At 44.1% G+C, this 27,032-nt stretch overlaps 1 protein-coding gene across 1 annotated transcript; it reads right to left on the bottom strand.

Annotated features, from left to right (window-relative positions):
* Nucleotides 1-506: 506 nt before the first annotated feature.
* On the bottom strand, nt 507-26,817 carry snrkb (SNF related kinase b). The gene is made up of 5 exons (XM_015965257.3): nt 26,677-26,817; nt 23,239-23,561; nt 17,306-17,700; nt 4,630-4,771; nt 507-2,128 (listed from the first exon to the last, which is right to left on the bottom strand). Exons 2-5 carry the CDS (start codon nt 23,472-23,474, stop codon nt 1,246-1,248), a joined length of 1,656 nt encoding a protein of 551 aa, XP_015820743.3. The 5' UTR covers nt 23,475-23,561; nt 26,677-26,817; the 3' UTR covers nt 507-1,245.
* Between the last annotated feature and the right edge of the window lie 215 nt (nt 26,818-27,032).

Raw genomic sequence — 27,032 nt, 5'->3', positions numbered from 1 at the left:
ATTTACAACAGGTTAGCTGTTATTTTAATGGCTGAAAACAACATTTTAACTGCATTTTATTCCAATCTTGTTTTAAACCAAGTGCTGTACGAAACGTTTGAATGTCGGCGACAGCAGAGGCTGCTGAGCTACATGAATGAGGGCGATTTCTGGGGAAAATCTCAAAGCGTCTCTAAATATGTTGAAACAAACATTTCAAAATTTACCCAAACGTGATGCAAATCTGTGTTCGAAGAACTTTTATCCACGTTGATCATGCTGTGATGAAATACAATTTTCTCAGTGGCGACTCCTGCTGTTCAGGAGGAGAACTGCACGTTACTCAGCAGCACAGCTAGCCGTTAATAATCCAGCAACTTAATCCGTCTTAAAAAGGTTAGAGAGCAAAACAACCTTCTGAAAAATACATGTTTTTTAAACTCTTTTCCATTTTTTCCCAAAAATAAAATCAGCCGTTAGAAGCTCCCACGCCTGTAGTGAGTACAGTAGTGAAAACACTGTAGTGATCATTTTGTCAGACAAAAAACATTTAATTTGACTTTCTTCAAGGCAAAATCTGCTAAATGTGAGCTTTCTAACTGAGGTTACAGCTAAATAAATATTAATTATATGTGACCTGCTAAAACATCAAGTGAACATTGTTCCACGTGTGAATCACGTGATTCTTTCCACGATATTTTCAGATATTATGAAGCCAAACGTAGCGTTCTAGTTTAAAATACTGCAGAATTACTTTTACTTTGCAGCTGAGGACTCTCTGCAGTCACAACTCAGTTTTCCTACTGAAGATTCATCTGATTACAACGTATTTTACACCCAAAAGCAAAGAAGAGAGCTTTTTCTTAGTTCTATGCTCATTGTTAGCTGCCGCTCTGGTTTATTCTCATCTTGTTGCAGTAGAAACAACATGAATCTGTTTTATCTTATTAGGCACCTTCAAAAGAACAAAAAGGGCTCATTCAGTAAAATATCCGTCTCCCTCGTCATTCATCAGGTAGGTCCAGGTTTGTGTCAAAGCTACAGGTGAGGAGGTGTGGTCGCGTCTGTGCACAGCAGCTAACCCGAGAGCCCGTGGCATATTTAGCTCATTAGAGCTGAGAGTTTGTGCGTCTGAAGGTGTACACTCGTGTTTTTATGCCGAGGATCGTATCAGGAGCTCAGCTCAGAAGGTCGCCGAGGTTTCTGTTTGATATCCGTCCACCTGGTGACTTGTGAGCAGCCCAGGTGTCCCGGGGGGGTGTTCCACTACAGCACGTGGCAGCAGTTGTACTGAGCCAGCGGGAGGATCTTAGGCTTGTTTTGCGTCGGTACGTTGAAGGCCAGAGCTTTCTCACACAGGGGGAACTGGAAGAGTCTCTCGCGGAGCTTGATGCTGTGACGCTTCCCCTGCTCCGCCCTCGGCGCCGGCTCGTCCCGGGCTTCCTGCGGACCGCGAGGCTGAGATTTATCAGTTGGCAGGTCTTCGACTGAAGCTCCTATTTTCTTTTTTGGCTCTTCTTTTTGCGTTTTCTGCACCTCCTTCAGGCTGATTGAGGAGGCGGAGATTTGTGAGTGAGAGGATCCAGATGTGGAGAGGGGGAGGGGCTTATCTGTGTTGTTGTTGGGCTCATCATCTCCATTTGAGAAGTCAGGGCGGCAACACGACACCCCAAATCCAGAAGTCTGACTGAGTGGCTCGTTCCAACGACTGACTGGTTGATCTGAAATCACACAACCCTCATCTTCTTTTTCCATCTCAGCCGTGTCCTCCACCAGCTCCTCCTTTCGTTGACTGTCCACTTCTAACATCTCATCTTCCTCCTCATCCTCCTCACTGATCTGCTGCAGTGCAGGAAGGTTCTTGCTCACAGGAGGCTCTTCAACCGGAGCTGGACGAAGGCTGAAGCTGACGCTGGGCTGCCACGGCCCGGTAAACGCCTGCCGAGTTGAGGTCCGCTTAGCGAGCAGATCTCCACACTCGGGGGCCCCTGAGGAGGGGGAGCCTGCAGTGAGGGCCCCTGAGATCCAGTGTGGTGGGGCCTCTGGGCTGAGGAGGGCATCCTCCAGGCCCTGCAGCCACTGGTGGGCCTCGATGTCATCAAGAGAAGCCCGGCGAGACGGATCCTTCTGTAGCATCCTGGAGATCAAACTGGCAAAAACAATTGTATTAATAATGGATCATTTTGTGCATAGCTTTATAATTATTTGCAGGACACTTTGGGGATAAGAGACAGAATTGGATCCAGCGGTCACACTTCTGGGTGGCTTTTGCATCTGGGAGCTGCTATCTATCCAGGAGCGTGTTCGGGTTCATCATGTGGACGAGGGAACATCATGTGAGGAGCCCCGAGTCAGATGTTCCAGGATAATCTGACACAGCACTTGTTTGGTTTGTGCCTGCCGCGTTTGAACCTCAGCTGACTTGAAAATAAAAAGAAGCAAACGTGTAAAGTAGTTTATTTGTGGATCTGGACAAAATAAAATTGCTGGAATAACTTGCAGGCAAAGTTTGGGGTTTAGAGAGCTAAGTTCAGGTGTTTTACAGCAGATCTAAACTGCCTTAGAGGAGGTCCTGCTGCAAGTAGGAGATGGAAACCTAAAAGCAACAGCGGGACCCCGATGAGGGTCCGACGGAAACGTTAATCGTCTGAAAAACCTGAACGCGTTTCTTCCTTAATGTCTGGTTAGAGAAAATTCGTTCTCAAAACTCATTTAAGAACAAAAATAAAAAAAAAAGAGACTGCAAGAATGTTTTTGTTTAAAAAAGAAGAAATGAAAAGGCAACAGCTATCATCATTTAAAGAGCAAGTCACCCCTCTACCAGAGTCTAAGTCCACTCCCACTTCCTGTTTGAAAAACGCAGCAAATGCTGCTGCCTAGCAGACCGAGAGGGCGGAGCCGCTAACAAATACACTGCAACGTCACGAAATGGCCTGATGTCGAGACCCACGGGACAAATCCACAGCCAGGTCAACTTACCCTGGCTGTGACACAACCTACAGTATGTTCCCTCGCATGAGACTGAAAGCCTGATGCCCTGAAAGAGATAATAAAATCAAACAATAACTTTCTTTCCCAAGGTCTCATCTGCCTGCCTCCACAGAAGACTCCAGCTCGAGTCAGTTGCTAAATTCAAGAATGATTTATTAAATCAATAAGAACTCCATCTATGACTCATAATAATTATAAACAATGAAATGTTTAATTAATCTGTGCTTAATGATATGTTTAGCATGTTTACTTGACGAGGTCGTCGCCATCTGCACTCACACAAAAACAAAGTAAAGTGAACGCATGACGCAGAGTTAACCTTTAGCCCAGTTCAGAGACTCCGAATCAAAGAGGGCGTGTTTCTGAGACGCCTTGGTAAAACGTCCCCAAACGTGTCAGCCTCTGATTGGCTGTATAAAGCATGACATCACATCTTTAAAACTAAACCACTTTGAGTTCTGAACTGTTCTAGAGAATCGCTCAGACCGGCCATCTGTCGTAAAAACCTCTTTAACCACCAAAGACTTTGACACGTCGTCAGAACCTTTTTGCACCTGCAAAGCTGATGAGCAGAACAAGCCGATATGGTTACGACTCCTTAAGAGTTATTCCTGAGACGCAAACAAGTTCCAACTGTCGTTAGCTGGGAGATGACCCTGGACTGACCTGGTCGGACGAGGAGTTAGTCTACGGACTCCGGTACCGGGGTCTCCGACCCCCTCCTGACATCTCGGATCCAAAAGGGCGTCTCCGCTTGGGTACGTAGGACACAGTGAGATTGCGCCTGAATGTGGTTTTGATAATAATCTATTTATAGCTTAAACAACCAAATTCTTTTAAATCCAGAACTCAGCTCTCTGAGATACGGAAGATCTGACCAACGTCGCATCCACACAGAGGTTCCAGACATTACCTTTAGCTCCATCCACTCACAGTAAATAATAGTTGAACCAAGTTTTAATTGTTTGTAAAAATAAATTCTTACTTTTATAAACTTGTTTCTTGAATCAAAACGACGTGTGTACATTTCCCTAAAGAATAAAGAATCCTCGAGTCTTCTGACTAAAACAAATAAAGACCAGGCAAGGTGATAGTCTATGTTTAAATAGAGTATCACAGCTTATTGGTCTCAAGTGGCGTTAATAATATAAATAGCTCTTAAAGCAATTTACCTAACCCAACATACTATTTATTAACATTACCACACACACACACACAGGCTCACAACGACATTGTGACATCATATGGTACCAGCTAACGTTCTAGGCTACCTCTTAGCCAATAGCGATGGCAGATTTTAATTCAAACAGTGCAGAGTTTTTACCTGACGACGTCACAACACTGACAGTTTTAGGCAGACAATTACAATTTTCACTAAAATGCACTATAGTGCAAAACTATTGACTACACGTGTCTGCAGCACGATTAGACACACATTTATATAGTTTATCAGAAAAAAAAAGTTGATTTGGGGGGTGACTTGCTCTTTAAGTTCAAATGGAAACGATCAACTGGAACACACACTAATAACGCTGCTCCGTCACACATCTACAGCTCTCCGGCCGAGGAAGTGCTTCGATGTAAAAAGTCAGATCTTCTTACAATTTACAGATTTTGATTTTGAAGGTTTAATCCAGGAGGTCGTTGCTCAGTACTCACTCGCTGCATTCACCAGAAACGTGCTCAGGAACAGAGTAACGGCAGTCCAGAATCATGACCAGAGTCTCGCTGTCGTTGGTCTCCTGGAAGGGAGGGACTCCACAGACCAACATGTAGAGGATCACCCCCAAAGACCAGATATCTGGAGAAAAGACACACACAAATACATCTGCTTTACTTGTGAGATAAACCTCTTAGTTCAGATAAAAGTTCTGAGACAAAAGCCTCTTGAAATATTCAATAAACTTAATTAAAAATAAACAAAAATATGAGGACGTGTTATTGCCTTACATTAGATAGTTTATTGCCTCAAATAAAGAAACATTTCTAAAAGTAAATATTTGTTTTAATTTCCCTATTGAGGACATTAAACCTTTAAAGTCTAAAATATGAAGATAAAAACAATCTAGTTTCTAAAACCGGATGGTTTATTGTCTGATTTAAATAAACAACAATGTTTTATTATGTGAATCTATTATATTATATATATTTATATATATTATAAAAAGTAATAAATCAATAAAATTGGCCCTTGCCACCTGTAGCTCCTCCACCAGAGGGCAGTGGAGTGTAAGGCTTCAGATGAAGGAACTAATCCTAAAGATTTGTGACAAACTAATCAAACTATTCAAGACCAGGGCCAAAAGTTAATATTCCTCGCTGGACACAAAAATGGGATTTTTTTTATATAAAATAAAAAAAATTTGCATTTGTACTTAAAAAGGTAAAAAAAAACAGACATTTTAGTCAAATCTGGAATTTAAACTAATCAGAAAGTATCGTTCTACATCTGGAGATTAAAATCATTATTCTAGAAATGCAACTGAAGGCCGCTCAGAAGATGGTTGCAAATGGCCTCCAAGCCACACTTTGGACATGCCTGGATTAAAAGGTAAAATTAATCCAGAGATGAGATCAAGTATAGCAGTCCAGAGAAGTTTGCATTATGACAGATTTTAATCTGGTGGATAGGCTACCTGCTGCATCAGATTATCGTATCAAACTGAAACACGGGAGTTGTTTGTTGTCATATATTCATTTGAAACCCATAAAAGAGTTTCAGGGGAACCATCAGGCCCCCCCCCCTCAGAGCAACAGGAAGTAGTTTCTCTACAGAACCAGAGAGGAAACAGATTCATAAATCTGTGTGAAATATGTAGGAAAGTAACCGGCAGGGCGTGGTGCCGTCGACCCGGACGGAAAAGCACATTCACACGATGTCCGACGGAGTGTTCTTTTAGTGTCTCCTCCCTTTCCTTCCCCTCGTCTCCCCACACCTCCCGCATTGTGTTCTGATGCAAACACAGAGAACAGCTTCATGCAGACTCAGGACATGGTGACACACACACACACACACACACACATACACACACACACACACACACACACGCACACGCACACGCACACGCACACGCACACACACACGCACACACACACGACAAACAGAAGCCTCGTTGTCTCTGCTTGTGTTTGGCCCAAACGCTGGAACCAGCTCAACGTTTCCCGACGGGACTCCAGAAAACATCACAGATCAGATTAAATATTTTTGAACTTAAAGTCACACAAAAACACTTTTGATAAACATCAAAGGACCGGTTTAAGGTCCTTAATAAACGATTTTATAAAAATCCCATCGGAGTCAGCTGACAAGCAGGTCTGACCGAGTTAAATAAATGAATCCCAACTTGTTGTACCTGTCAGAGCGGCTCGTTAAGGTGGGATGAAGTTGAGACATTCACCCAGAAAATGTTGCCGTCGTAGTCTTCCTCCGCTTATCCGGGTCCGGGTCGCGGGGGCAGCATCCCAACTAGGGAGCTCCAGACCGTCCTCTCCCCGGCCACCTCCACCAGCTCCTCCGGCAGGACCCCAAGGCGTTCCCGGACCAGATTGGAGATGTAACCTCTCCAACGTGTCCTGGGTCGACCCGGGGGCCTCCTGCCGGCAGGACATGCCCGAAACACCTCCCCGGGGAGGCGTCCAGGAGGCATCCTGACCAGATGCCCAAACCACCTCAACTGGCTCCTTTCGATCCGGAGGAGCAGCGGTTCTACTCCGAGTCCCTCCCGAATGTCCGAGCTCCTCACCCTATCTCTAAGGCTGAGCCCGGCCACCCTACGGAGGAAACTAATTTTGGCCGCTTGTATCCGCGATCTCGTTCTTTCGGTCATTACCCAAAGCTCATGACCATAGGTGAGGATTGGGACGTAGATCGACCGGTAAATCGAGAGCCTGGCTTTCTGGCTCAGCTCCCTCTTCCCCACGACAGATCGGCTCAGCGTCCGCATCACTGCAGACGCCGAACCAATCCTCCTGTCGATCTCCCGATCCCTCCTACCCTCACTCGTGAACAAGACCCCGAGATACTTAAACTCCTCCACTTGAGGTAGGACCGCTCCCCCGACCCGGAGCTGGCACCAGAAAATGTCTATTAATTAAAATTAGTTCAAGTTTTTAGGCTTTTTCCTTAAACGGCTGTTTAGGCCGTCATGATCAGAGCATGAATCAGCTGTTTCAGGGCAGTCAGAATAAGAAATGTGAATTTATCTGAACAGCGCTGAATCAGATACAAATAAAAACATTTTCTATGCGTGAAGAAGTTATTTGTATTTTATTTAAATACTTCCACCCTGGTTACAACAACTCCTTCCTCCTCTTCCCATTACTATTATTAATCTTATTTTAGGAAGATCATAATTGTTTTATTTTCCACTAAAGCCTGACACAAGTCCAGATGAATATTTTGTACTTTTAGGGTCGTGCATTAGACCTTTTTTCAGTCCAATCGCTGTAAAACTCTTTTTTAAACTCAGGATGAACCTGTGTTTAATTTAAATTAAATTTAAATGCATTTGGCAAAGAACCAGTTTAAACTGAATCTTTAGACATTTTAACAGCAGAATTATAAAGATTATAAACATTTTTGTAGGATCTAAGATAAACCCTGAACTGTTTGACAGTAAAAACGACTTTTACCAACAAAGTATTCCTGTTTTAATGCTTTTCTTTAGATTTCTTTAATACGTGATTTGCAGTGTTGTTTTTTTAAGACTAATTAATCCTGGGAAGTTGACTTTACTCGTTATTATTGTTATTTAGGCAAACGTCTGCAACAAGAACCGGGATATAAAAGAAGTTTTTCAATAATTATTTCACAAATCTGGAGACCTTTAGACTATGGTTATGTTAACCAGCTCTGAGGGTGTTCTTCGAGTTTGACCTGTGACCTTTAGGACCCCTCATCCTGGTGGTGACCCACCTTAAAATGTATTAATCAGATCCTAAAAGTGTCTCAGAATACAAACATCCTTCCTTTAGCTACTCCTCCATACAGACTCTGGTGTATCCGACGTGCACGTGTAAACACTCGGCCACAATAACCTCACGAGGGTCAAAACAACAGGCCTCAGTTCACATCACACGTGCACGCTCACGGGCACGCTCAGCTCTTTCCACAGTGTGTTATGAAACAGAGAGGAGAAGCCACTTGAGTGCTGGGAGAGTATTCTCTCCTCCCACTGGGGAATATCACACATTAGTGGCCTGCTGACAGCACAAAGATCAGCTCCTGATACACACACACACGCACACACACACACACACACACGTGCGCGCGCACACGCACATGCACACACAGAGCATTCTAAGAGTAAACATAGAGATGGGTGTGGAGGAGGCGAGTCAATTCTGCAGAAAGATAAAAGCTTTGTTTTAGAGTTCAGCGGCCCTGATCCAGGATCTGTGGTTCTGTTGGACCACCGCCTCCTTGGAAGCTCCTATTTGAAGATCGAGTGCGTCAGAAACGGGTCGTCCGAGTTCAAAAAGAAAAAGAACGAAAGCTTTTACCCATGTCTGCGTGACTTGCAGCTTCCAGTGCAGCGATCACAAGAACTGCATGTTCTTGACAAACCCAATTACTCTGATATTATCCTCCGACTCTTATGTAATAAACCAAATCAGCACTGCTCGTCTTAATTGCATAATCAAATACAAGTTTGAAGGAATTTACTCAGCTTGTGTGATGAAACGATCGGAGTCAGAAACTGAAGCTACGACTGAACATGCAGCAACCAGGAGACACAAACCAGCATGTTGTTTAAAACTGTCTTTCACTTTAATAAGATCAATGCAAAGTGCAAAGAAATTAAAAAAAACAATGTGTGGTTCACTGAAAAACACATTTTGTTATGATTATTTCTGATTAAAATTGAAGTTCTTCACTGAGAAACATTTTTTTACTTATTATTTTTGAAAATAATTGCTCACTCTGAGTGTTTCATGCAGGCTGAACATGAAAATAGTCTCCTACACCTATCTCCTGCATCAGCTTCTGATACAAAACAGACGGTGAAACTCTAGGATTAGAAAATCCTGACAGATCTATGTCACCCTGTCACTAACACTCATGGACTCGCCCATCTTGACTCACGACGGGGAAGGCTGTAGCTGGTTTAGCGTCCAGGAAACAGCAGAGAACGTCTCAGCTAGTAGAGGCTAACCATTAGCATTAGCAACTCCACCACACAGCAGAACTCCTCCAGGCTTGTGTTTTTTGTGGAGATAAAACATCAACGCTGCAGAGCAAACAGAGTCAGTGGTAGTGTTGTGTTGCTGTCAGCCAATCAGAGGAGAGATGTCCAAGTATCAGGAAGTAAGACTCCAGATCCTGTCGTCTGAAGCTACTTTCTCCTCCAGCTGAAACAGGTGCATCTGCACAAGTGCAGAAGGGCAAAAGGACATCTTTAACCATATGTCCTTTTTGGGCTACCATAGACAAGTTGGCAGTTTTCACACTCAAAAACATAAATACTTTGGGTTAATGTATGAAGAAACATTCAGAAATAAAACATTGTCATTACAATAGGTGACAACAGACCAGCGATGCTCACATTAATGCTCTAAACCACAAAAATAAACTATTATGAAAGGGATATTAGAACAACTTGCTTTCTTATTGGCTTGTTTGAAGAAAAACAAAGATTTGACCTAAATGTGTCTCCACCACGTTAACAGATTTAAAGAATAAGTAAACTTTCTAAAACTGTATTTAGAACAACTCCATGTTGTTTCAGATGGATTTAAAAGCATAAAAATATTTTTGGAGCTCCACTGTGAGCAGCGATGAGTCATTTTTATCCCCTGGGAGCATTCCTACACTTCAGCACACGCTGTGCTCTGGAGGATCTATTTTTCTCCACTCACTGCTGGACAATGTTCACCTAAAACGACATGAACATGAACGTGTTTGTGCGTTTTGTTGCCAAGAGAACTGACTCAGAGTTTGAACGCGGCGGCGCCCTGGCTGTTGATAAAACACTTCAGCAGACTCCAGGTACCTCGGAAAACACTGACCACGCAGATTCTGCTTGGAAAGCCTCTGCAGTTATGCAGCTCCTCGCTGATGTGAAGTGAGATATGTGTGTGTGTGTGTGTATGTGTGTGTGTGTGTGTGTGTGTGTGTGTGTGTGTGCATGTGTGTGTGAGTGTGTGTGTGTGTGTGTGTGTGCCATGCATACATGCATATTTGCATGTGAGTGTGCATGCATGCATGCATATATGCATGTGTGTGAGAGTGTGTGTGTGTGTGTGCCATGCATACATGCATATTTTCATGTGTAAGTGTGCATGCATGCATGCATATGTGCGTGTGTGTGTGTGCGTGCATGCACATATGTGCGTGTGTGTGTGTGCCATGCATGCATATGTGCATGTGTGTGTGTGTGTATGTGTGTGTGTGTGTACCGATACACCTTGTAGTCCAGCTTTAATGAAAGAAAATGGCTACTTTCAGTGAGTCTGTCCAGTGGTGCTTCTTCTCCACAGAAATGGGCCGATGTTGCAATTAATTTTGTTTCCACTGTATTCTGTGACTCCAGATGCTTGTGGACACAAAGAAAAGTGTGTGCCATCCATCCATTTTCTTCTGCTTATCGAATCACGGGGGCAGCAGCAGAGAGACCCAGACTTCCCTCTCCCCAGCCACTTGGGCCAGCTCCTCTGGGGGAATCCCAAGGCGTTCCCTGGCCAGGTGAGAGACATAGTCCCTCCACCGTGTCCTGGGTCATTCTTTAGGTCTTCTCCCAGTTGGACATGCCTGGAAAGCCTCACCAGGGAGGGGTTCAGGAGGCATCCTGACCAGATGCCCGAGCCAACTTAACTGGCTCCTCTCGATGTGGAGGAGCAGCGGGTCTATTCCGAGCCCCTCCCGGATGACCGAGCTTCTCACCCAATCTCTAAGGGCGAGCCTAGCCACCCTGCAGAGAAAACTCATTTTGGCCGCTTGTATCCGTGATCTCGTTCTTTCGGTCACTACCCAAAGCTCGTGACCATAGGTGAGGGTAGGAATGTAGCTCGACCGGTAAATCTTCCCCTCACTCGTGAACAAGACCCTGAGATACTTAAACTCCTCCACTTGGGGCAGGACCTCATCCCTGACCCGGAGAAGGCATTCTACCCTTTTCCAACTCAACACCATGGTCTCGGATATAGAGGAGCTGATTCTCATCCCAGCGGCTGCGAACAGCTCCAGCAAAGCCGGAGATTATGTACAGTGTGTGCCACGTGAAACAAACTCAGGTCCAAGTTTGCATCCCGTCTTTAAAGGCTGTGCAAATAATCCATTTAACAAAAACAACAGCAAAAATGTCATTTTTACAATTATCTGCTTCGCAAGAATGCTTTTATGTCTTTTGCACATCATGGGGCAACCTTGGAAGGGGAGTTAATTAAGTGCCTCGTAACCGGAGGGTTGCAGGTTCAAATCCCTGGGCAAGACACTAAACCCTGCGTGTGAATGACTGATTGTGTTGTAAAGCACCTTGGGGGGTGGGGGTGGGGGGTTTAGAATCCTAGAAGGTGCGATACAAAAACAGGCTATTTACAATTTACCATTTATCCCTTGCAGAGGCATAACTTACGCCCGTTATGTGGGGCCAATATTAGAACAAAGAGAGGCAGAAGACACACCTCCATTATTTCCAACACTCTGTGGCACAGCGCCTCAAAAGAAAAATGTTCCATTTAGCACTTTTTAGCTCATTATAATATACCGGTAATGTAAAAAAAACAAATCAGTAAAACAATATGTCAGGTAATATTGAAGTAATAAGTAAAAATGTTGATTTTTTAATCCAAAAATCTACAGATTTTTAGAATTTCTTTAGTCGAGTAGATTTTTTTGCATGCTTCAATGTGAAACAGGGACATGAATTAGCACTGCCAAGCTAAAGGGAAACTCTTCCCTAGCAGGTTTTCTCTCTATTATGAAGTTTTCTGCAGCTCGGTGGGCTCATGGCTAAACACGAAGAGCATTTAACCATCTCCTAAAAAAAGGAGCTCTGCATATTTTAATATTCTGAAGTTTAAAAAATCTCCATGAAAATACACTTAAAATCAACATTTAAAGAGCAAGTCACCCCCTACCAGAGTCTTAAGCTTGGTTTATGCTTGACGCGTCCGCGAGGTTCGCTCGGCTCCGCGCGGAAAAGTTGCGTCATTTTAACAACCACGCCCCTCCACCGCGCCTCCGCACGGCCCAAACTCTCCGCACCGCGCACCTAGGAAATTTTCTAACCACGCGGACGGTCGGACGCAGAAAAACATGGCGGACCGGCAAGAACTAGTATGGCAGAGGTTCGTAAATACAGACATTTGTATGATTCAGCTCTCAGAGATCACCGTGATCAACATGTTGTTAATAATTCTTGGAGAGAAATAGCTCGCACTGTCGGAAAAGACGAGGACGCTGTTAAAAAATGCTGGAATGCCATGTTGTAAACAGTCATTTTTACTTCTACTATGGTGTAGTGTTGGATGCATGCCGTAGAGCTCCATGCTGCCCCCTACAGTCTGGGAGAATATTGGCTCACCGCAGAGACGAGCCGCATGACCCATAAACACTGCGAGTTGTGAAGCGCGTTCCATCCGCGAGCCGCATCACCAAGCGGAACGTAAATGAGTCAAGCATAAACCAAGCTTTAATCCACTCCCACTTCCTGTCTGGTCCGGTGTATCCTTCAATGGTTTACATTTCCCAAGATGCCTTGCGGGCCGGACGGCAGAACTTTTAAAAACAATGGCGGACAGTGAAGCGGGAGCTGTCGGAGAGGATTGCGCATATAAATGTCAGCATAAACTTGAAAACTGTTAGGTTAAGGGCTTTTTGTGATACATGAACGTTATTTTAGTTAGAAATGTTACAGTAAAGGTGCTTGTATTGCGGTCTCGGCTCGTATGTTCGGCCGCTCGGTGTCGTACTTCTCCCGCTACGTTTTCCCCTGATTTTAATAGGAGTTTGTATTTTAGGGACAAAAGAGAAAACCAGGGACTTTATTAAACTTAGGGTGGGGATGGACCACATGATCACTGGAGCAAAGTATTCGGCGGCTGTGGCATGGAGGTACAACAACATCTCATATTTTAAAAACTCATTTGAGTTTATTTTTTTCTGCGAAAACATGAAAGGAATAACTCGTCGTCCTCTTTTCTCTTCCTGTTTTTTTTCTTACATGTTTGTTAAGACTATTCTGGAGAAGATGGGCATCCAGGGGAAGGTGACAGCGATGACCAGCTTCTGGAGCTGATCAGGGAGGACATGAGGCTGCAGAGGGAGGCAGAGCAGCAGAGGGCACAGGAGAGAAGGGAGAACTTTGACAGCTTTTTACTTTTGCTAGAAAAAATGGTTAAGAAAGATTAAACGTGTACATATAAAAGAAATATCTAAATAAAATCAGTTCTGTATTAAACTCTTGAATTTTATTTTTGTTTACAAATGAGAATTGTTTACTAGAGGGTATCCGCTGGGTCTTAAAGTCTTAAAAAATCGGTTTTGGTCAAATGAAGACCCTTAGAAAGTATTAAAAACTATTATCACATCTTTGCTCAGGCTCAGCTTGTCGAAAGTATTTTCTCTGAATTAGCTCTCCAACAGTCAAGGAAATGATTAAAAATCTAAATAAAACTTCGATCTCCATCATTTAAAGTTCCTTCTCCCTTCTGCTCAGCGGTTCCACGGTTGCTAGGCGACGGAACGTTCGCCGAGGGAGTGGCGGGAATTCATGAAGGCCAGGCCTGTCCAAATTCACAGCCGTTAACATCCGGTCCACCCGGCCGACGGAGGACCCAGCCCACGTCGGCCGAGTAGACTGGGTCCTTCGAAGGATGCAGACCCTGAATTGAGACACAGCGACACACACACCCAGGCTCACAACGACATTGTGACATCATATGGTACCAGCTAACGTTCTAGGATACCTCTTAGCCAATAGAGATGGCAGATTAAAATTCAAACGCAGTCCAAAGTTTTTACCCAACAACGGCACAACACTGACAGTTTTCGGCAGAAATTTTAAATTTTTAACTAAAATGCACTAAAGTGCAAAACTATTGACGACACGTGTCTGCAGCACGATTAGACACGCATTTATATAGTTTATCAGAAAAAAAAAAGTTGATTTGGGGGTGACTTGCTCTTTAAAAAAACATTCATTCTAACAGCATGGGTAGGGGGCCACAATACCCGTGCACATGTTTATCACACACTAAAATAATCCTGATTAGGATTTTGTTTCTGTTATCAAGCAGTGCAGGTAAAATACCGACTGATCAGAACCACACCACATAGCCCCACGTTGAAATAACATTAGTAATAATCAGATTAGTAAATATAGTAAATTTCTCTGTCTATTTATTACTTAACAGTTTAACGAACGGACAGACTTGTGCTGCTCTTATGTAACCGAGGCCGGCGTTTCCACCCGGAGGACCTTCTTCCCTCCCCTCCACATCATGTGACAATAAATGATAAATGACCCGCACTTGTATAGCGCCTCTCCGAGTAAGGACTCCAAAGCGCTTTACACTACAGTGTATCACTCATCCATTCACACACACATTCACACACTGATGGTGATGAGCTACGATGTAGCCACAGCTGCCCTGGGGCGCACTGACAGAGGCGAGGCTGCCGAGCACAGGCGCCACCGGTCCCTCAGACCACCACCAGCAGGCAACGTGGGTCAAGTGTCTTGCCCAAGGACACAACAGCAGAATTCTCTGTCCGGAGCCGGGATTGAACCTGCAACCTTCCGATTACTGGACAACCCGCTCAACCTGCCTGTATGCTGCCCATAAACCAGTAATCAAACACACATCCAACAGAGCACAAATGAAGAGGGATTTAAACAGCTGCCAAACGCTCACAAGGAAGAGACGTTTGTGCGTGCGCGTGTGCAGATTTATGAGTCATCTTTGTAAGCCGAGACATCTTCTTCAACGTGCAGCTCAGGATTACAGCCACACACACATGCCTGTGTCAGCGTGTGTCTGTGGGGGTGATAGAAGTGTACGTTTCTATCAAAGTGGTGACATCATCCAGATATCGATGAGTCAGGGTTATGAAACAGAAGATGGGCCCCGTTTTCTGAGCGAAAAGCTTCTCGGAGGTAAAAATGCTGCTTTCAGAAACAGGAACTAGTGTGAAGAAAAGAGAAGCAGTGCAACTTGGGTGTCACGCTGAAAGTTGAGCAGCGTTCCTTCATCACCACACCCATGACACAAGGTCACAAGGAAAGAAAAGGAAGTCCACAAGCTTTTAAATGAAATGTCCTCCTGTCACGGGGACACCCTTCCGCCTCAACCTTGAAGACAAAGACAGATGATGCAGAAGGTCTCCTTCTACAAGAGCGGGCTAACAGGATGCATTTGTACTCAGCACAGACGCGTTTGTTTTCATCGGAGTAAAAAGCAGCCAAAACTAAATCCAGCCTAGTCCCGCTTAGCTGATAGGACCAGCGACCTCCCCCACCCCCTACCATACGTCCTCCCCAAGTGGGATATATAAACCAAATCCCTCAGCCCTCCTTCTGCATTTAAAACACCTAATTCCCTCAATCGGTTCAGCCTTTACCATGACAACAAACCAAAAACCACTTCCTGTCTCATCCGTCCGACCGTCGCGCTGCAGAAAAGCTGCAGAGTTTGGATCCACCGCAGAACCGGCTCGCTCGGACTGACCCAGATACACAAACTAATCCGAGACACAGTTGCATTCAGATCAACACTCGGTCACATTTATGTCGCAGCACGCGATCAAAAAGATGCACGGGGAATGCCCGAAAGGGTCAGGAGGACAGAGGGCCACACATGGACAAACGGGAACAAAAAACACTAGAATCAGCTTTAAATCTTTGGTGATGCCCCATCAGAACGATACTGCTGGCCTGCAGCTCAGGCATGCATACTGGACACACCACAGCGTTGCACGTGTTGATCCTGATGATGTGCATGTAGAAGCTGCAGTAAAAATGCTTTTTTGATTTATTGAGTCATGCCAGGTGAGCAGAAAACCTTAGCAACCGCTTTGTATTTATAATAATAATAATAATAATACATTTTATTTAAAAGCGCCTTTCAGAACACCCACTGTCACTTGACAGAAAACACTTAATAAAATACAATAAAACAATAATAAAACCCAAACAAGAAAAAAACAAAAACAAAGAGAGAAACAGTACAATAAAATCAGAGGTCGTAGGCAGATTTAAACGTGTGTGTTTTGAGTTTTGTTTTGAAAAGGGTAAAACTGTCGATGTTCCTGATGTCTGGGGGAAGTGAGTTCCAGAGACGGGGAGCAGAGCGGCTGAAAGCTCTGCTCCCCGTGGTAGCGAGACGGGCAGAAGGAACCGCAAGATGGATGGAAGAAGAAGATCTGAGAGAACGGAATGGGGTGTGAATACTTATAAGGTCTGAGATATATGGAGGAGAGAGGTTGTGGATTGCTTTGAAGGTATGGAGGAGAATTTTGAAGATGGACCTGAATTTAACTGGGAGCCAGTGAAGCTGTTGGAGAACCGGGGTGATGTGGTGAAAGGAAGGGGTTCTGGTGATAATACGGGCTGCTGAATTCTGGACCAGTTGCAGTTTATGAAGGAGTTTGTTGGGGAGACCATAAAGAAGTGATCTGATGTAAACAGGGTATCTGCAGGTTTAAGGGAGCCACATTTAAGACTTTTTAATACCTTTTTAAAGGCCACTTTGACCAAATTTAAGCCATTTTTAAAATTTAATTTAAGCTATATTTTCCAGCTATAGCCTGGAACCGGTGCTAACCACGTCGCGAACGTGGGATTAGCCATCCAGTTACCATTAAACTTGCACTTCCCCATGGCGCAAGCTCCCACTAGCTTAACCAGCTAATGTGCTCATCTGAAAATAGCCCCCTTTCACATCCAACTGCATGTGTACGGTTCCGCTTACGGCAACATCGCACACAAAAAATGCTGAACACTAACTAGAAATTCACGAAAATCTTATAGAAATAAAAGAATCTTGTTTATTGGGTCTTTGGCATTTTAAGACCTTTGGAAACTGTATTTGAGGATTATTTGTCATTTTTAAAGATTTTTAAGGCCTTAAATTTGGAAAAGCTAATTTAAGACGTTTTAAGGACCTGCAGATATGCTGCTGTACAAGGTGTCACACAGAAAGGTAACAAAGAACCTTGAAAAGCATCAAGAGTGAGCTGTGTTCATAAAAACTAGGCTTTAGTTAAGTTTAACCAGCATTCAGGCTCTTACGTGCAACAATACCAGGTTATTTCATAGTAGTTTACACACACTTTGTATTTTAAAGTGTGTAAACGTTAGAACTGCAGGTTTAAATGCATGTTTCCGTCTCTCACCTACAGCTGGAGCATCGTACTCTTCTCCCAGCAGAATCTCTGGAGCAGAATAGGCCAGCGACCCACAGCTGGTGGCCAGCATCATCCCCGGTTGAAATAAGTTGCTGAACCCAAAGTCCGTCAGCTTGACTGCTCCCTGCTGTGGGAAGAACACCACGTTCTCAGGCTTCAGGTCCCGGTGGACCACATGCAGCTGGTGGCAGTGCGCCACGGCGCGCACGATCTGGGCGAAGTGACGCTTGGCTGTGACCTCGGCCACGCCTCGCTCGTGGCGGAGGATGTAGTCGTAGAGGTCGCCACCTTCGGCCAGCTCCATGACCAGGTAGAGCGTGGTGGGCGTGTCGATAACCTCATACAGACGAACCACGTTGGGATGCTGCACCAACCTCATGCATCTGGAAATAAGCAGCAGAGCTGGTTGTTTATCTCCCTCAACAACATAAAACATTACATTTGATTTAAATGTTTAAAAATCCAGAAAAGGTTAGTTTTCATCAAAATGTGCAAACGCGTTGAATTCTGAGTAAAAGTAGTGTTGAATAAAAGATACATTACTTAACTGGAAGTCGTTTAAAATGATGGTATTCTAAATACAGACTTTTAATAAAATTACAAACTTTATTCCAGCTACATTTTTGCACAGAACTGTAATTATTTCCTTCTTTTCTCCAGTAAGTAAAGTAAAACTGCTGCGTCTGCTAGATTTTCTGATGAGTCATCTGTTTATTTTAGGGCCGGGCCTTTACGCGTTAATTATGATTAATTAATTAATTAGAAAAAAAAGACGCGTTAAAAAAATTTACGCATTTAATCACAGCTTGCATTTCGAGCAAGGCGGAACCTTTGTCATTACACGACTTCCTCGTAGACCGAATATCACTGACGCACACAACAATGCACAGCGCTAACGGCTACTAAAACGGAATAAAAACAGAAAGAGGTTGCCTTGCTTGGACTGATGCAGGATTTAGGAAACATGTCCGCCTCTTTTCTTAACTTGGAAAAAAAAACTTCCAGACAACAACGGCGTCCTTATAGCGGACAGTTTTCAGAGATGGTCTCTGCTGCAGCTGCCCGGTGGCACCGGAAACTTTACAAAAGTTGCGGTAAGCTATATTTTTAACATTTACGTAACATCTGTGCAGCGCTGGAAGCACCAGACAGAATAATTCTTTGCCCTAACAGTAGTTTATGAAAGTAGTCAGACAAACGAAAGGCACCTAGCTGCCGCTGGGAGAACGCTCCGTGTTCTCACTACTCCGTAAACAATCACAAACAACGCGTCTTAAAGTTGAAAACAGAAGTTTAAGTTAAAACAGAAACACTCTAAAAATGTGATTAATTTAGATTAATTAATTACAAAGCCTCTAATTAATTAGATTAAATTTTTTTATCGAGTCACAGCCCTAGTTTTTTTGAAAGGGGAAAAGTTCAGGAGTTTATGTACTTCAGATGCCCGACAGCTCAGGCTGAGTTTTACCTTTGCAGCAAACATCCTGTTCTCTCTGACAACCATTAAAACCAGATTCATTTCATCTAAAAACCATGGTTTATGAGGGAACTGCTTCACGTCGGTTAGTCAGAAAACATCTGACAGTAATGACTGAATATTTTTTCTCACAATGAAATTTTATGCAACAATCCTAGTTCTGAGAGCCAATACCAATTTTTTTGCAGATTTATCTAAAAACCAAATAAACTAATACTACAAGTTTTAATGTCACAAACTCAAAAAATAAGATTAATAGAAGGTCTGTTGTTGCTGGAGAGAATCAGCATTTAGTGACGGCGAGTTAAACTGGAAAATCTTTCATTTATTTTCAAAAATTGAACAAAACTCAACTGGCCACTCCTGAACATTCGCTACCACAAACTCCTTCTAGCCCAATCATCTCAAGCCCTACTGCTTCATTTTCCTCTTTTCCCCCTCTCACTGAAAACTGTGTGTCCAAGCTTCTCACGTGCAGCCGCCCTACCACATGCCCACTGGACCCCATTCCGACTAAGCTGCTCCAAGCTATTGCTCCTACAGTAGCCGCAGCAGTCACACATGTGATCAACGCTTCACTGACATCCGGTACATTTCCCACCTCTCTCAAGCATGCTCAGGTTAAACCGCTGCTAAAAAAAACCATCTCTTCCTCCAAATCATGTGGAGAACTACCGACCTATCTCTCTCCTCCCTTTTCTGTTCAAAATCATTGAAAGGGTGGCTTTCAAGCAGATCACAGAATACCTCTCACAAAACTGTCTGCTTGACCCGTACCAATCTGGGTTCAAAAAGGGCCACTCCACTGAAACTGCTCTGTTAGCAGTGACTGAATCCTTAAAAGAAGCTAGGGCGACTGCAAAATCCTCCGTGCTTATCCTGCTCGACTTATCGGCAGCATTTGGCACTGTCAGCCATGGCTTCCTTTTGTCCACTCTCTAGCATGGGCATCACAGAGAAAGTACACGCCTGGTTTGAATCTTACCTCACAGGACGATCATTCAGTGTCTCTTGGCTTGGACAACCCTCTACCGTGCACCATCTTGCCACAGGAGTCTCCCAGGGCTCTGTACTAGGACCTCTTCTCTTTGCCATATACACCACCTCACTGGGTGAAATCATTCGATCACATGGCTTCTCCAACCACTGCTATGCAGATGACACCCAGCTCTATCTGTCATTTCCACCGGACGACCACACTATCTCAGCACGAATATCAGACTGTCTCTCTGATATATCAAAATGGATGAAATCTCACCATCTCCAACTCAACCTCTCTAAAACTGAACTACTTGTCATCCCAGCAAAACCATCCATACAGCACAATATCTCAATCCAAAATGACTTCCTATCTCTGGCTCCTTCAAAGGCAGTTCGAAATCTGGGTGTTGTGATTGATGAACACCTGACCTTTAAAGATCATGTTGCCTCTGTTGCTCCTTCATGCCGCTTTGCGCTGTGTAACATACGAAAGATCAGACCATACCTAACACAACATGCCACCCAGCTCCTGGTGCAATCTACTGTCATCTCCCGCCTCCATTACTGCAACGCCCTTCTAACTGGTCTTCCAGGCTGTACTGTGAGACCTCTTCAAATGGTCCAGAACGCAGCGGCGCGTCTGGTCTTCAACCAGCCAAAAAGAGCACACGTCACCCCTCTGTTCATTGAGCTCCACTGGCTACCGCTAGCAGCACGCATCAAATTCAAATTGCTAACACTAGCATACAAAGTCCGAGATGGTACGGCTCCCATCTACCTGAATCCTCTTGCAAAGGCTTACGTCTCGGCCCGGCCGATCCGGTCATCACAGGATGGTCGGCTAGCAGTGCCTGCACCACGCTCAGGACAATCCAGACTCTTCTCATGCATCGTTCCACAAATGTGGAATGACTTTCCAAGCACTACCAGAACAGGGGCTTCCTTTTCTATTTTCAAGAAACTCCTGAAGACCCTGCTCTTCAGAGAGCATCTTCTAAACTAGCACCCTCCCTGCACCCGTCCCCCCTCTCTACTGTCCACTCCTTGTTCCCTCCTCTCCATGATTCATCATGCTGCCTCACTGCCACCTACGACTGACTGGAAATTGGTTGTTGTTGTTATTGTTGTTGTTAGCCTCAAGGGCAACATGCTGATCATCGCTTGTAAGTCGCTTTGGTCAAAAGCGTCTGCTAAATACATAAACATAAAGTGTTTGAGGTTTTTTCCAATCAACAGTTGGTCTTTGTTGCATTTCTACAAATTATATATTTTATATGTGATCGGACTTATTAACCTCCAGAAGGAGCTCTTTATTGGTGACATTTTTATTTGCTTTACGATTTAAAACTAGCGGGACATAACAGAAATGAAAAACAAAGATGTTTTAATGTTTAGTTCTAAAACCAAAGATTTTAGATCAATTCCAGTCGCTCTAAATAACAAAAACACGTCTAAGTTGAACAGAATAAAATGTTACAGTGCAGGAGACGGTGGAGTTAAGAGTTGAAACAACCAGAGATTCACTAAAAAAATCCTCAGAAGATACTGCTAATGCTAATTCAATAAAGGATAGAAGTTCTTAGTTTGATCAGATTTTCTTTTTAATTACACGTGTGAATTTTAGATCTTTGGGACATCAGCGGGTCCGAGCTGCAAAAGCATCTCAAATCGGTATCGGCTAGAGATCGGCCCAAATGGGTTTTCTATTGCCGATGCCGATATGTACGGGTCTTGGCTGTTGTGTGCTGCTGACTTTTTGGGCTGATTTTCATGGCTAATATCCGTTTTTGCAAAAACATCACGGAACAGCTGGCGCACAACGTTTCTGACCCTGAATCTGAATTTAACCCACTGCTGAATCCTATTCATGTGCACGGCTCAGAGTTAAAATCAAACATGTAACCAAAGTTAATCAGACCAATCAATAAACGGGTCAAGCATTAACTATGAAATATGTGAATAAAAACCTTTCAGTTGACGATGTTTAAGAGCATTTTTAAGCAGCCTTTTCTCTGGAATGTACAGTATGCATACACGTGTAACGGAATGAAATGACTGTTTTCTACCAAAAGTAATTTCCCCTCTCCTCTGACACAGAACTAGTCTGCATGAGATACGGCCTCAAGGTCTCATGCATTTGTTTCTAACCTGCTTCTTTCCAGCTCAAGAGAAGAATGAAGAACGGACTCTCTCCTTTTAATAAATTAAAGAACTCTATTTTAATAAAGCTAATCAAACAAAGTGTTAGTCAATAATAAGATGTGGCCAATCTGTGAAATCTAAATATTAATTACTTTATTATAATCCTCTAGAATATAATAAGTAATATGACTTTAAATGTTGCCACTAGGACTGATCTCACGTTAAGACATGACACATTGCTTTACTGATCCAATCAGAATCTGACAGATCTGACGGAGGCGTGGTTTTGGTGGTGTTTGGTAAATCTGTCATCTTTTCATTCGACCATAAACCAAAACATTCGAAGTATAAAACTATGCCCACGTCATCTTTAACGCCAGTTCAAAGCGTTCTAGAGAAGTTGTCGGAGTGGCCAATCCGTAACTTTCCTCTTCAGCCGAAAGAACCAACGACAAGCTGGATAAAATCTGTTGCTGTTCCACCTGCTGCAACGGTTCCTTTCAGAATAAAAGCTGAACCATCACGACCCAGGTTTGGGTCTCGCTAGAAGCCAACAAACTGTCGTGACCCGGAAGTATCTAAAGAAGGGTGGTCAGCTGCCGCGGCTGTTTCTACAGGCTTCGGCTCCATAAAGGTCAAGCTGGACCTCTACACCTCCTGATCTAACGGGGACTTCCGCTAAGGGTATGTAGACCGACAGAATGGCGTTGAAGGTGTTTATGAATCTCCTAACCAAAGCTTAACGCGAAGACATCACCTTCACTTCCCACCAGAACTAATCGCTTCTTCGGATTTGCTGGTTCTGAGCAACATTCCACATCACACCATTCTCCGTCTCATTCACCTTAGTTACACCATACATTTGGTGTTAAAGTTAGTCTAGTTTTAATTTGTTTAGTAATAAATCTTTAAACTTTTAAAACTTGACTCTCTCTTGTTGTCTCTGAGTGAATACGAGGCTGTTACATAATCCCTGCAATAAAAAGTTCCAATCTTCTGGTTAAACAGCACCCGCAGATCCATGAGGTTGATTTCATATTTGCTATGGAATCTTACGTCTTATGGCTCATTAAATAACATGTAAATTAAACCGTTGCACACATTTGAATTTGGCAGCAGTCTTAGGTAGCCCATGTATGTGCCTGTTGTTAAACTGGCTCTACTAAAGTGGCTGATGCGACACAAAAAATAGTCAATACTGGCTTGATACAGTGGCTGACTGACAAATCGGTACTGGCTCACAAAATCAGAATCAATATGTGTCTATGTATCAACTCACATATACATGTTCACTTTAGCAGCTACGAGTGTTTTTTCACACCTGACTTCCTGTAAGAGGTGACTGGCAGCCATTACATCCAGTTTCGTCTTGTCGATCATCTTTACAGCAACCAGTTGGCCCGTGTTGACGTGACGGCCCAGCTTAACCACAGCAAAGTGGCCTCTTCCCAGGGTCCGACCCAGACGATAGAGCCCGCTGAGATCCAAACGACCCTTGCTGATCCCGGGGTCCACGGGTCCATCCAGAGCCGAGGTCAACCCTCCAGGGGTGTCCATGATTGAAACAAAGGGAGGATGGAAATGAGCTGGGTCAAGCGTTTGTTGGTTTGGGATGGAGGAAGTCCCTTACTGCTGGGTAGTCGCCTGGCAGGACAAACGAAAAGACAACACAATGAAGCCAAACGACTGAGAGGATAAATCTGGCCAAAAGGGAGAAGGGATTTAGACGAGGTCAGCTGGCGTTAATGCCTCGGCCCCTCGGGCACTGGGGCAGAAGTAGACTGATGTTCCACTTCATTTAACAAAGGCACAGACGACAGAACACATTCAGATTAAACACTGAAGACCAGATTAGAATGTGGTAGAATTATGGAGCAACAAGAGCAGCGGAGGGAGAAGTGTTCTGTTATTGTGGATGATGTCGAAGGGCTGCGTTCAGCACCGTCTCAAATATCAGCAGCATCCAGCACAAACGGCACGCGCGATCAATACTGCAACACGAAACCGTAATGTATGTCTGTGTGCACGTGAGCGTGTGTTTGTGTTGTTCTGGGGGTCACAGGATGGCATTAGACCTGATGATGTCATCGTCAAAAACGCCCTCCCCCAACAGGGCACCACACCGAGCTGCCACCTTCATCACCGCACTCATCGTCAGGGCAACAGCCTCCAGCAGCATCCCTGTTTTCTCTTGATTCAACTAAAATAACAACTTCTAGGTGAGTGAGTGCACGGACTGCACCGGAGCAAAAAAATCCTAAAGCCACTCAGACCCCTCTTCATGTTTTAGTCTCGGCCCGGCCGCTCCGGTCATCACAGGATGGTCGGCTAGCAGTGCCTACACCACGCTCAGGACAATCCAGACTTTTCTCATGCATCGTTCCACAAATGTGGAATGACCTTCCAAGCACTACCAGAACAGCGGCTTCCTTTTCAATTTTCAAGAAACTCCTGAAGACCCTGCTCTTCAGAGAGCATCTTCTAAACTAGCACCCTGCCTGCACCCGCCCCCCCTCTCTACTGTCCACTCCTTGTTTCCTCCTCTCCATGATGGACTTCAAGTTGTTGTTGTTATTGTTGTTGTTAGCCTCAAGGGCAACATGCCGATGATCACCCGTAAGTCGCTTTGGACAAAAGCGTCTGCTAAATACATAAACATAAACATAAACATAGTCCTAGGAACCAAATATGAAGTTAGTTCAGGTTTTATCCAAATATAAACCCGGAAACCTTTTTTTTTACATCTTGAAAAAAATTGCGTTAAAATTCAACATTTTCAAGGATTTTTTTCACACTTGAATATAAAAATGGGAAGTTTTTTTGTTGAAACAAGAACTGAAGTTGTTCTGTCGTTTCCTTTTTCTGACGACTCCCTCAGGATCAGCTGTTTTATCAAAGTAGCTGGATTTCACAGGTGTGTGTGTGTGTGTGAGGGGGGGGGTTCCAGAATCTTCTAAAACACTAAAGAAACAGTCGCACATGGTGGCGGTATGCGATGGTCTGGGCTGGTTCTGCTGCTACTTCAGGACCAGAACCATTTTCTGTAACACAACCAGGAATTCTGCTTTTGAGCAGAACATCCTGAAAGATAAGATCTGACCTTTGACCTCTAACAGACCATTTGTGCAGGAACCCCCCCCCATGCTGATTTTACAAAAACTTTAAAAATGTTTTAGCTCAGCTGTATAATAATAATCCTAATAACGACTTAGCCTATACTTAATACTTCTGTCATTTCTCTTCTTCAGCTCTCGCAGTAAACGTAGTTTTGAGGCTTTTTTATTGGTTTATATTTCGCATTTAAACTGCGACGGTTTGTTTTCTTCACATTTGCTGTTTGAGTTTCACCTTGAACCCATAATTAGCTTTTTTACACAATGCGGTCGTCTTTAAATCCTGTTGTTCATGTAAATAATACCTAAATTAAATATAACTGTATGTGTACCGAACCACAGATTTACATAACTCATTCATTCAGCCACAGGGACGGATCTACAAAATTATTGATGGGGTGGCAGAAGAGGGGCAAACATTTTGACAGTACATATACACACACACACACACACACACACACACACACACATACAATATTTCACTGCACTGAGATATTGTACTTTGGTTCTATTGTTCACTCAGAAACACGTTTTCCTTTTTCTTTTCCCAGTATTTACATATTCATTTGTGTTGGGTCCTCATTTAATAAGCTTAAAGGCCCATCACGAAAATAAAACACATAATAAAATTATATCCTTCCTACGACAGCTGAATGCGGCAGTTTCCATGTTGCTCAGCAAAACAATTTACACATCAAGATCCAAAGATTTTGCCCATTTTGATTCAATGCTGAGTACAGCCTAGCTTCATAGTCTTTTCTCTGCCAAAGCAGACTGCAAATAGGTCTTTATGAGCCTGAGAGTTGAAAAACTTTGATTTTTCTTGAATTTATAGCTGCCAGCTGGGGTGGCAGCAGGGGTAGCAAGGCTTTCTTTTAGGGTGGCAACTGCCACCCTATGCCACCCTTGTAGATCCGCCCCTGTAAGCCATCATTTTACTCCTAAACTTCATAGTCCAGGGCTACACTCATAACTGTTTTGCTGCTGGTAGGATTTGTTAAATATCTCAACTTTAAATGTTTCCGGATCCTTTTAGCCTCTTTTGTCATTTCCTGTGATCATTTAGCCTCCTGGTCTTCACCAGCTGGGTTTTGCTGTTTTGTGTTTGATCTTTTAAAGTCGACCCTCTGAAACTTTGTTGTGTTCTCTCCCTTTTATTTGATTTTTTCACCTCTTCGTGGTTTTGTTTCTTAAGGAGGTTCAATTCAATTCAAAAATACTTTATTAATCCCAGAGGGAAATTAGATTAGAAATGAGAAATTATTAGGTTGTTTGGAGTCCCTCTTTAGTTCGTTCCTCTTTTATCCACCTGGTTTCGGACGCACCTGCCCTTTGAGAAAGGGAATCTCCACAATCAGGACGGTCAACTCTTCGCCTGCAGCTCTGATCCAGCGCATCGTTCTCATGAAGCTCCAGCTTCTTCTGGCCCGGTTGGACGGTCAGGCCTCTTTTAGATCATTATTTCTGACTAGTTTTGTCCGAACCGGTAACCGCGGACGGACTCACACCGGGCCAGCTGTGCTCTGCTCGGCCTAAACTGCAGCCCCAACTTGGCACGCATCACCGTCCTGCTGGAGCACCGCGGCACCGACGCGGCGCAGAAACATCACTCCGCTTCAGAAAAGCAGCGGAGCCGCTAAACTTACCATTGTTGCGGAAATATCCCGGTTCAGTTCGGCGTCTCTCTCGGTCCCACCGAGCCTCAACGCTCCGCGTCACCGGAGGACTCAGACGTAGAGCCGAGCCGCGCCGCCGCTCCGGTCGCCTCCTCTGCGCTCCTCCATGTCCGCGGTTCCGACTCTGGACATACTTTTCTCATGACCGCTCCGCCGAGGCTCGAGCTGCGGACCCGCGCGCGCGCGCAGGTGCGTGTGGTTCTGACGTCAATGCATTCCAGCTCGCCCCCGGGGCGGCGCGCGCGCGCGCGCGGAGACGAAAAGGAAAATAACTGAATGAAGCGAGATGTCCAAGACGTTATGTAACTGTTTGTTTTGTTTGGCTG

Source organism: Nothobranchius furzeri, chromosome 4 (assembly GCF_043380555.1).
Source record: "Nothobranchius furzeri strain GRZ-AD chromosome 4, NfurGRZ-RIMD1, whole genome shotgun sequence".
Lineage (NCBI taxonomy): Eukaryota > Metazoa > Chordata > Actinopteri > Cyprinodontiformes > Nothobranchiidae > Nothobranchius > Nothobranchius furzeri.
Note: the sequence above shows the minus strand (reverse complement) of the source record. Positions and strands in the feature narration are given on the sequence as shown.

Coding starts and splice junctions, on each gene's coding strand:
- snrkb (XM_015965257.3), bottom strand. CDS start 23,474: ATGGACACCCCTGGAGGGTTGACCTCGGCTCTGGATGGACCCGTGGAC. Junction 17,701..23,238: donor CACCTCTTACAGGAAGTCAG/GTGTGAAAAAAC, acceptor GCTTATTTCCAG/ATGCATGAGGTTGGTGCAGC. Junction 4,772..17,305: donor GTACGATGCTCCAGCTGTAG/GTGAGAGACGGA, acceptor TCTTTTCTCCAG/ATATCTGGTCTTTGGGGGTG.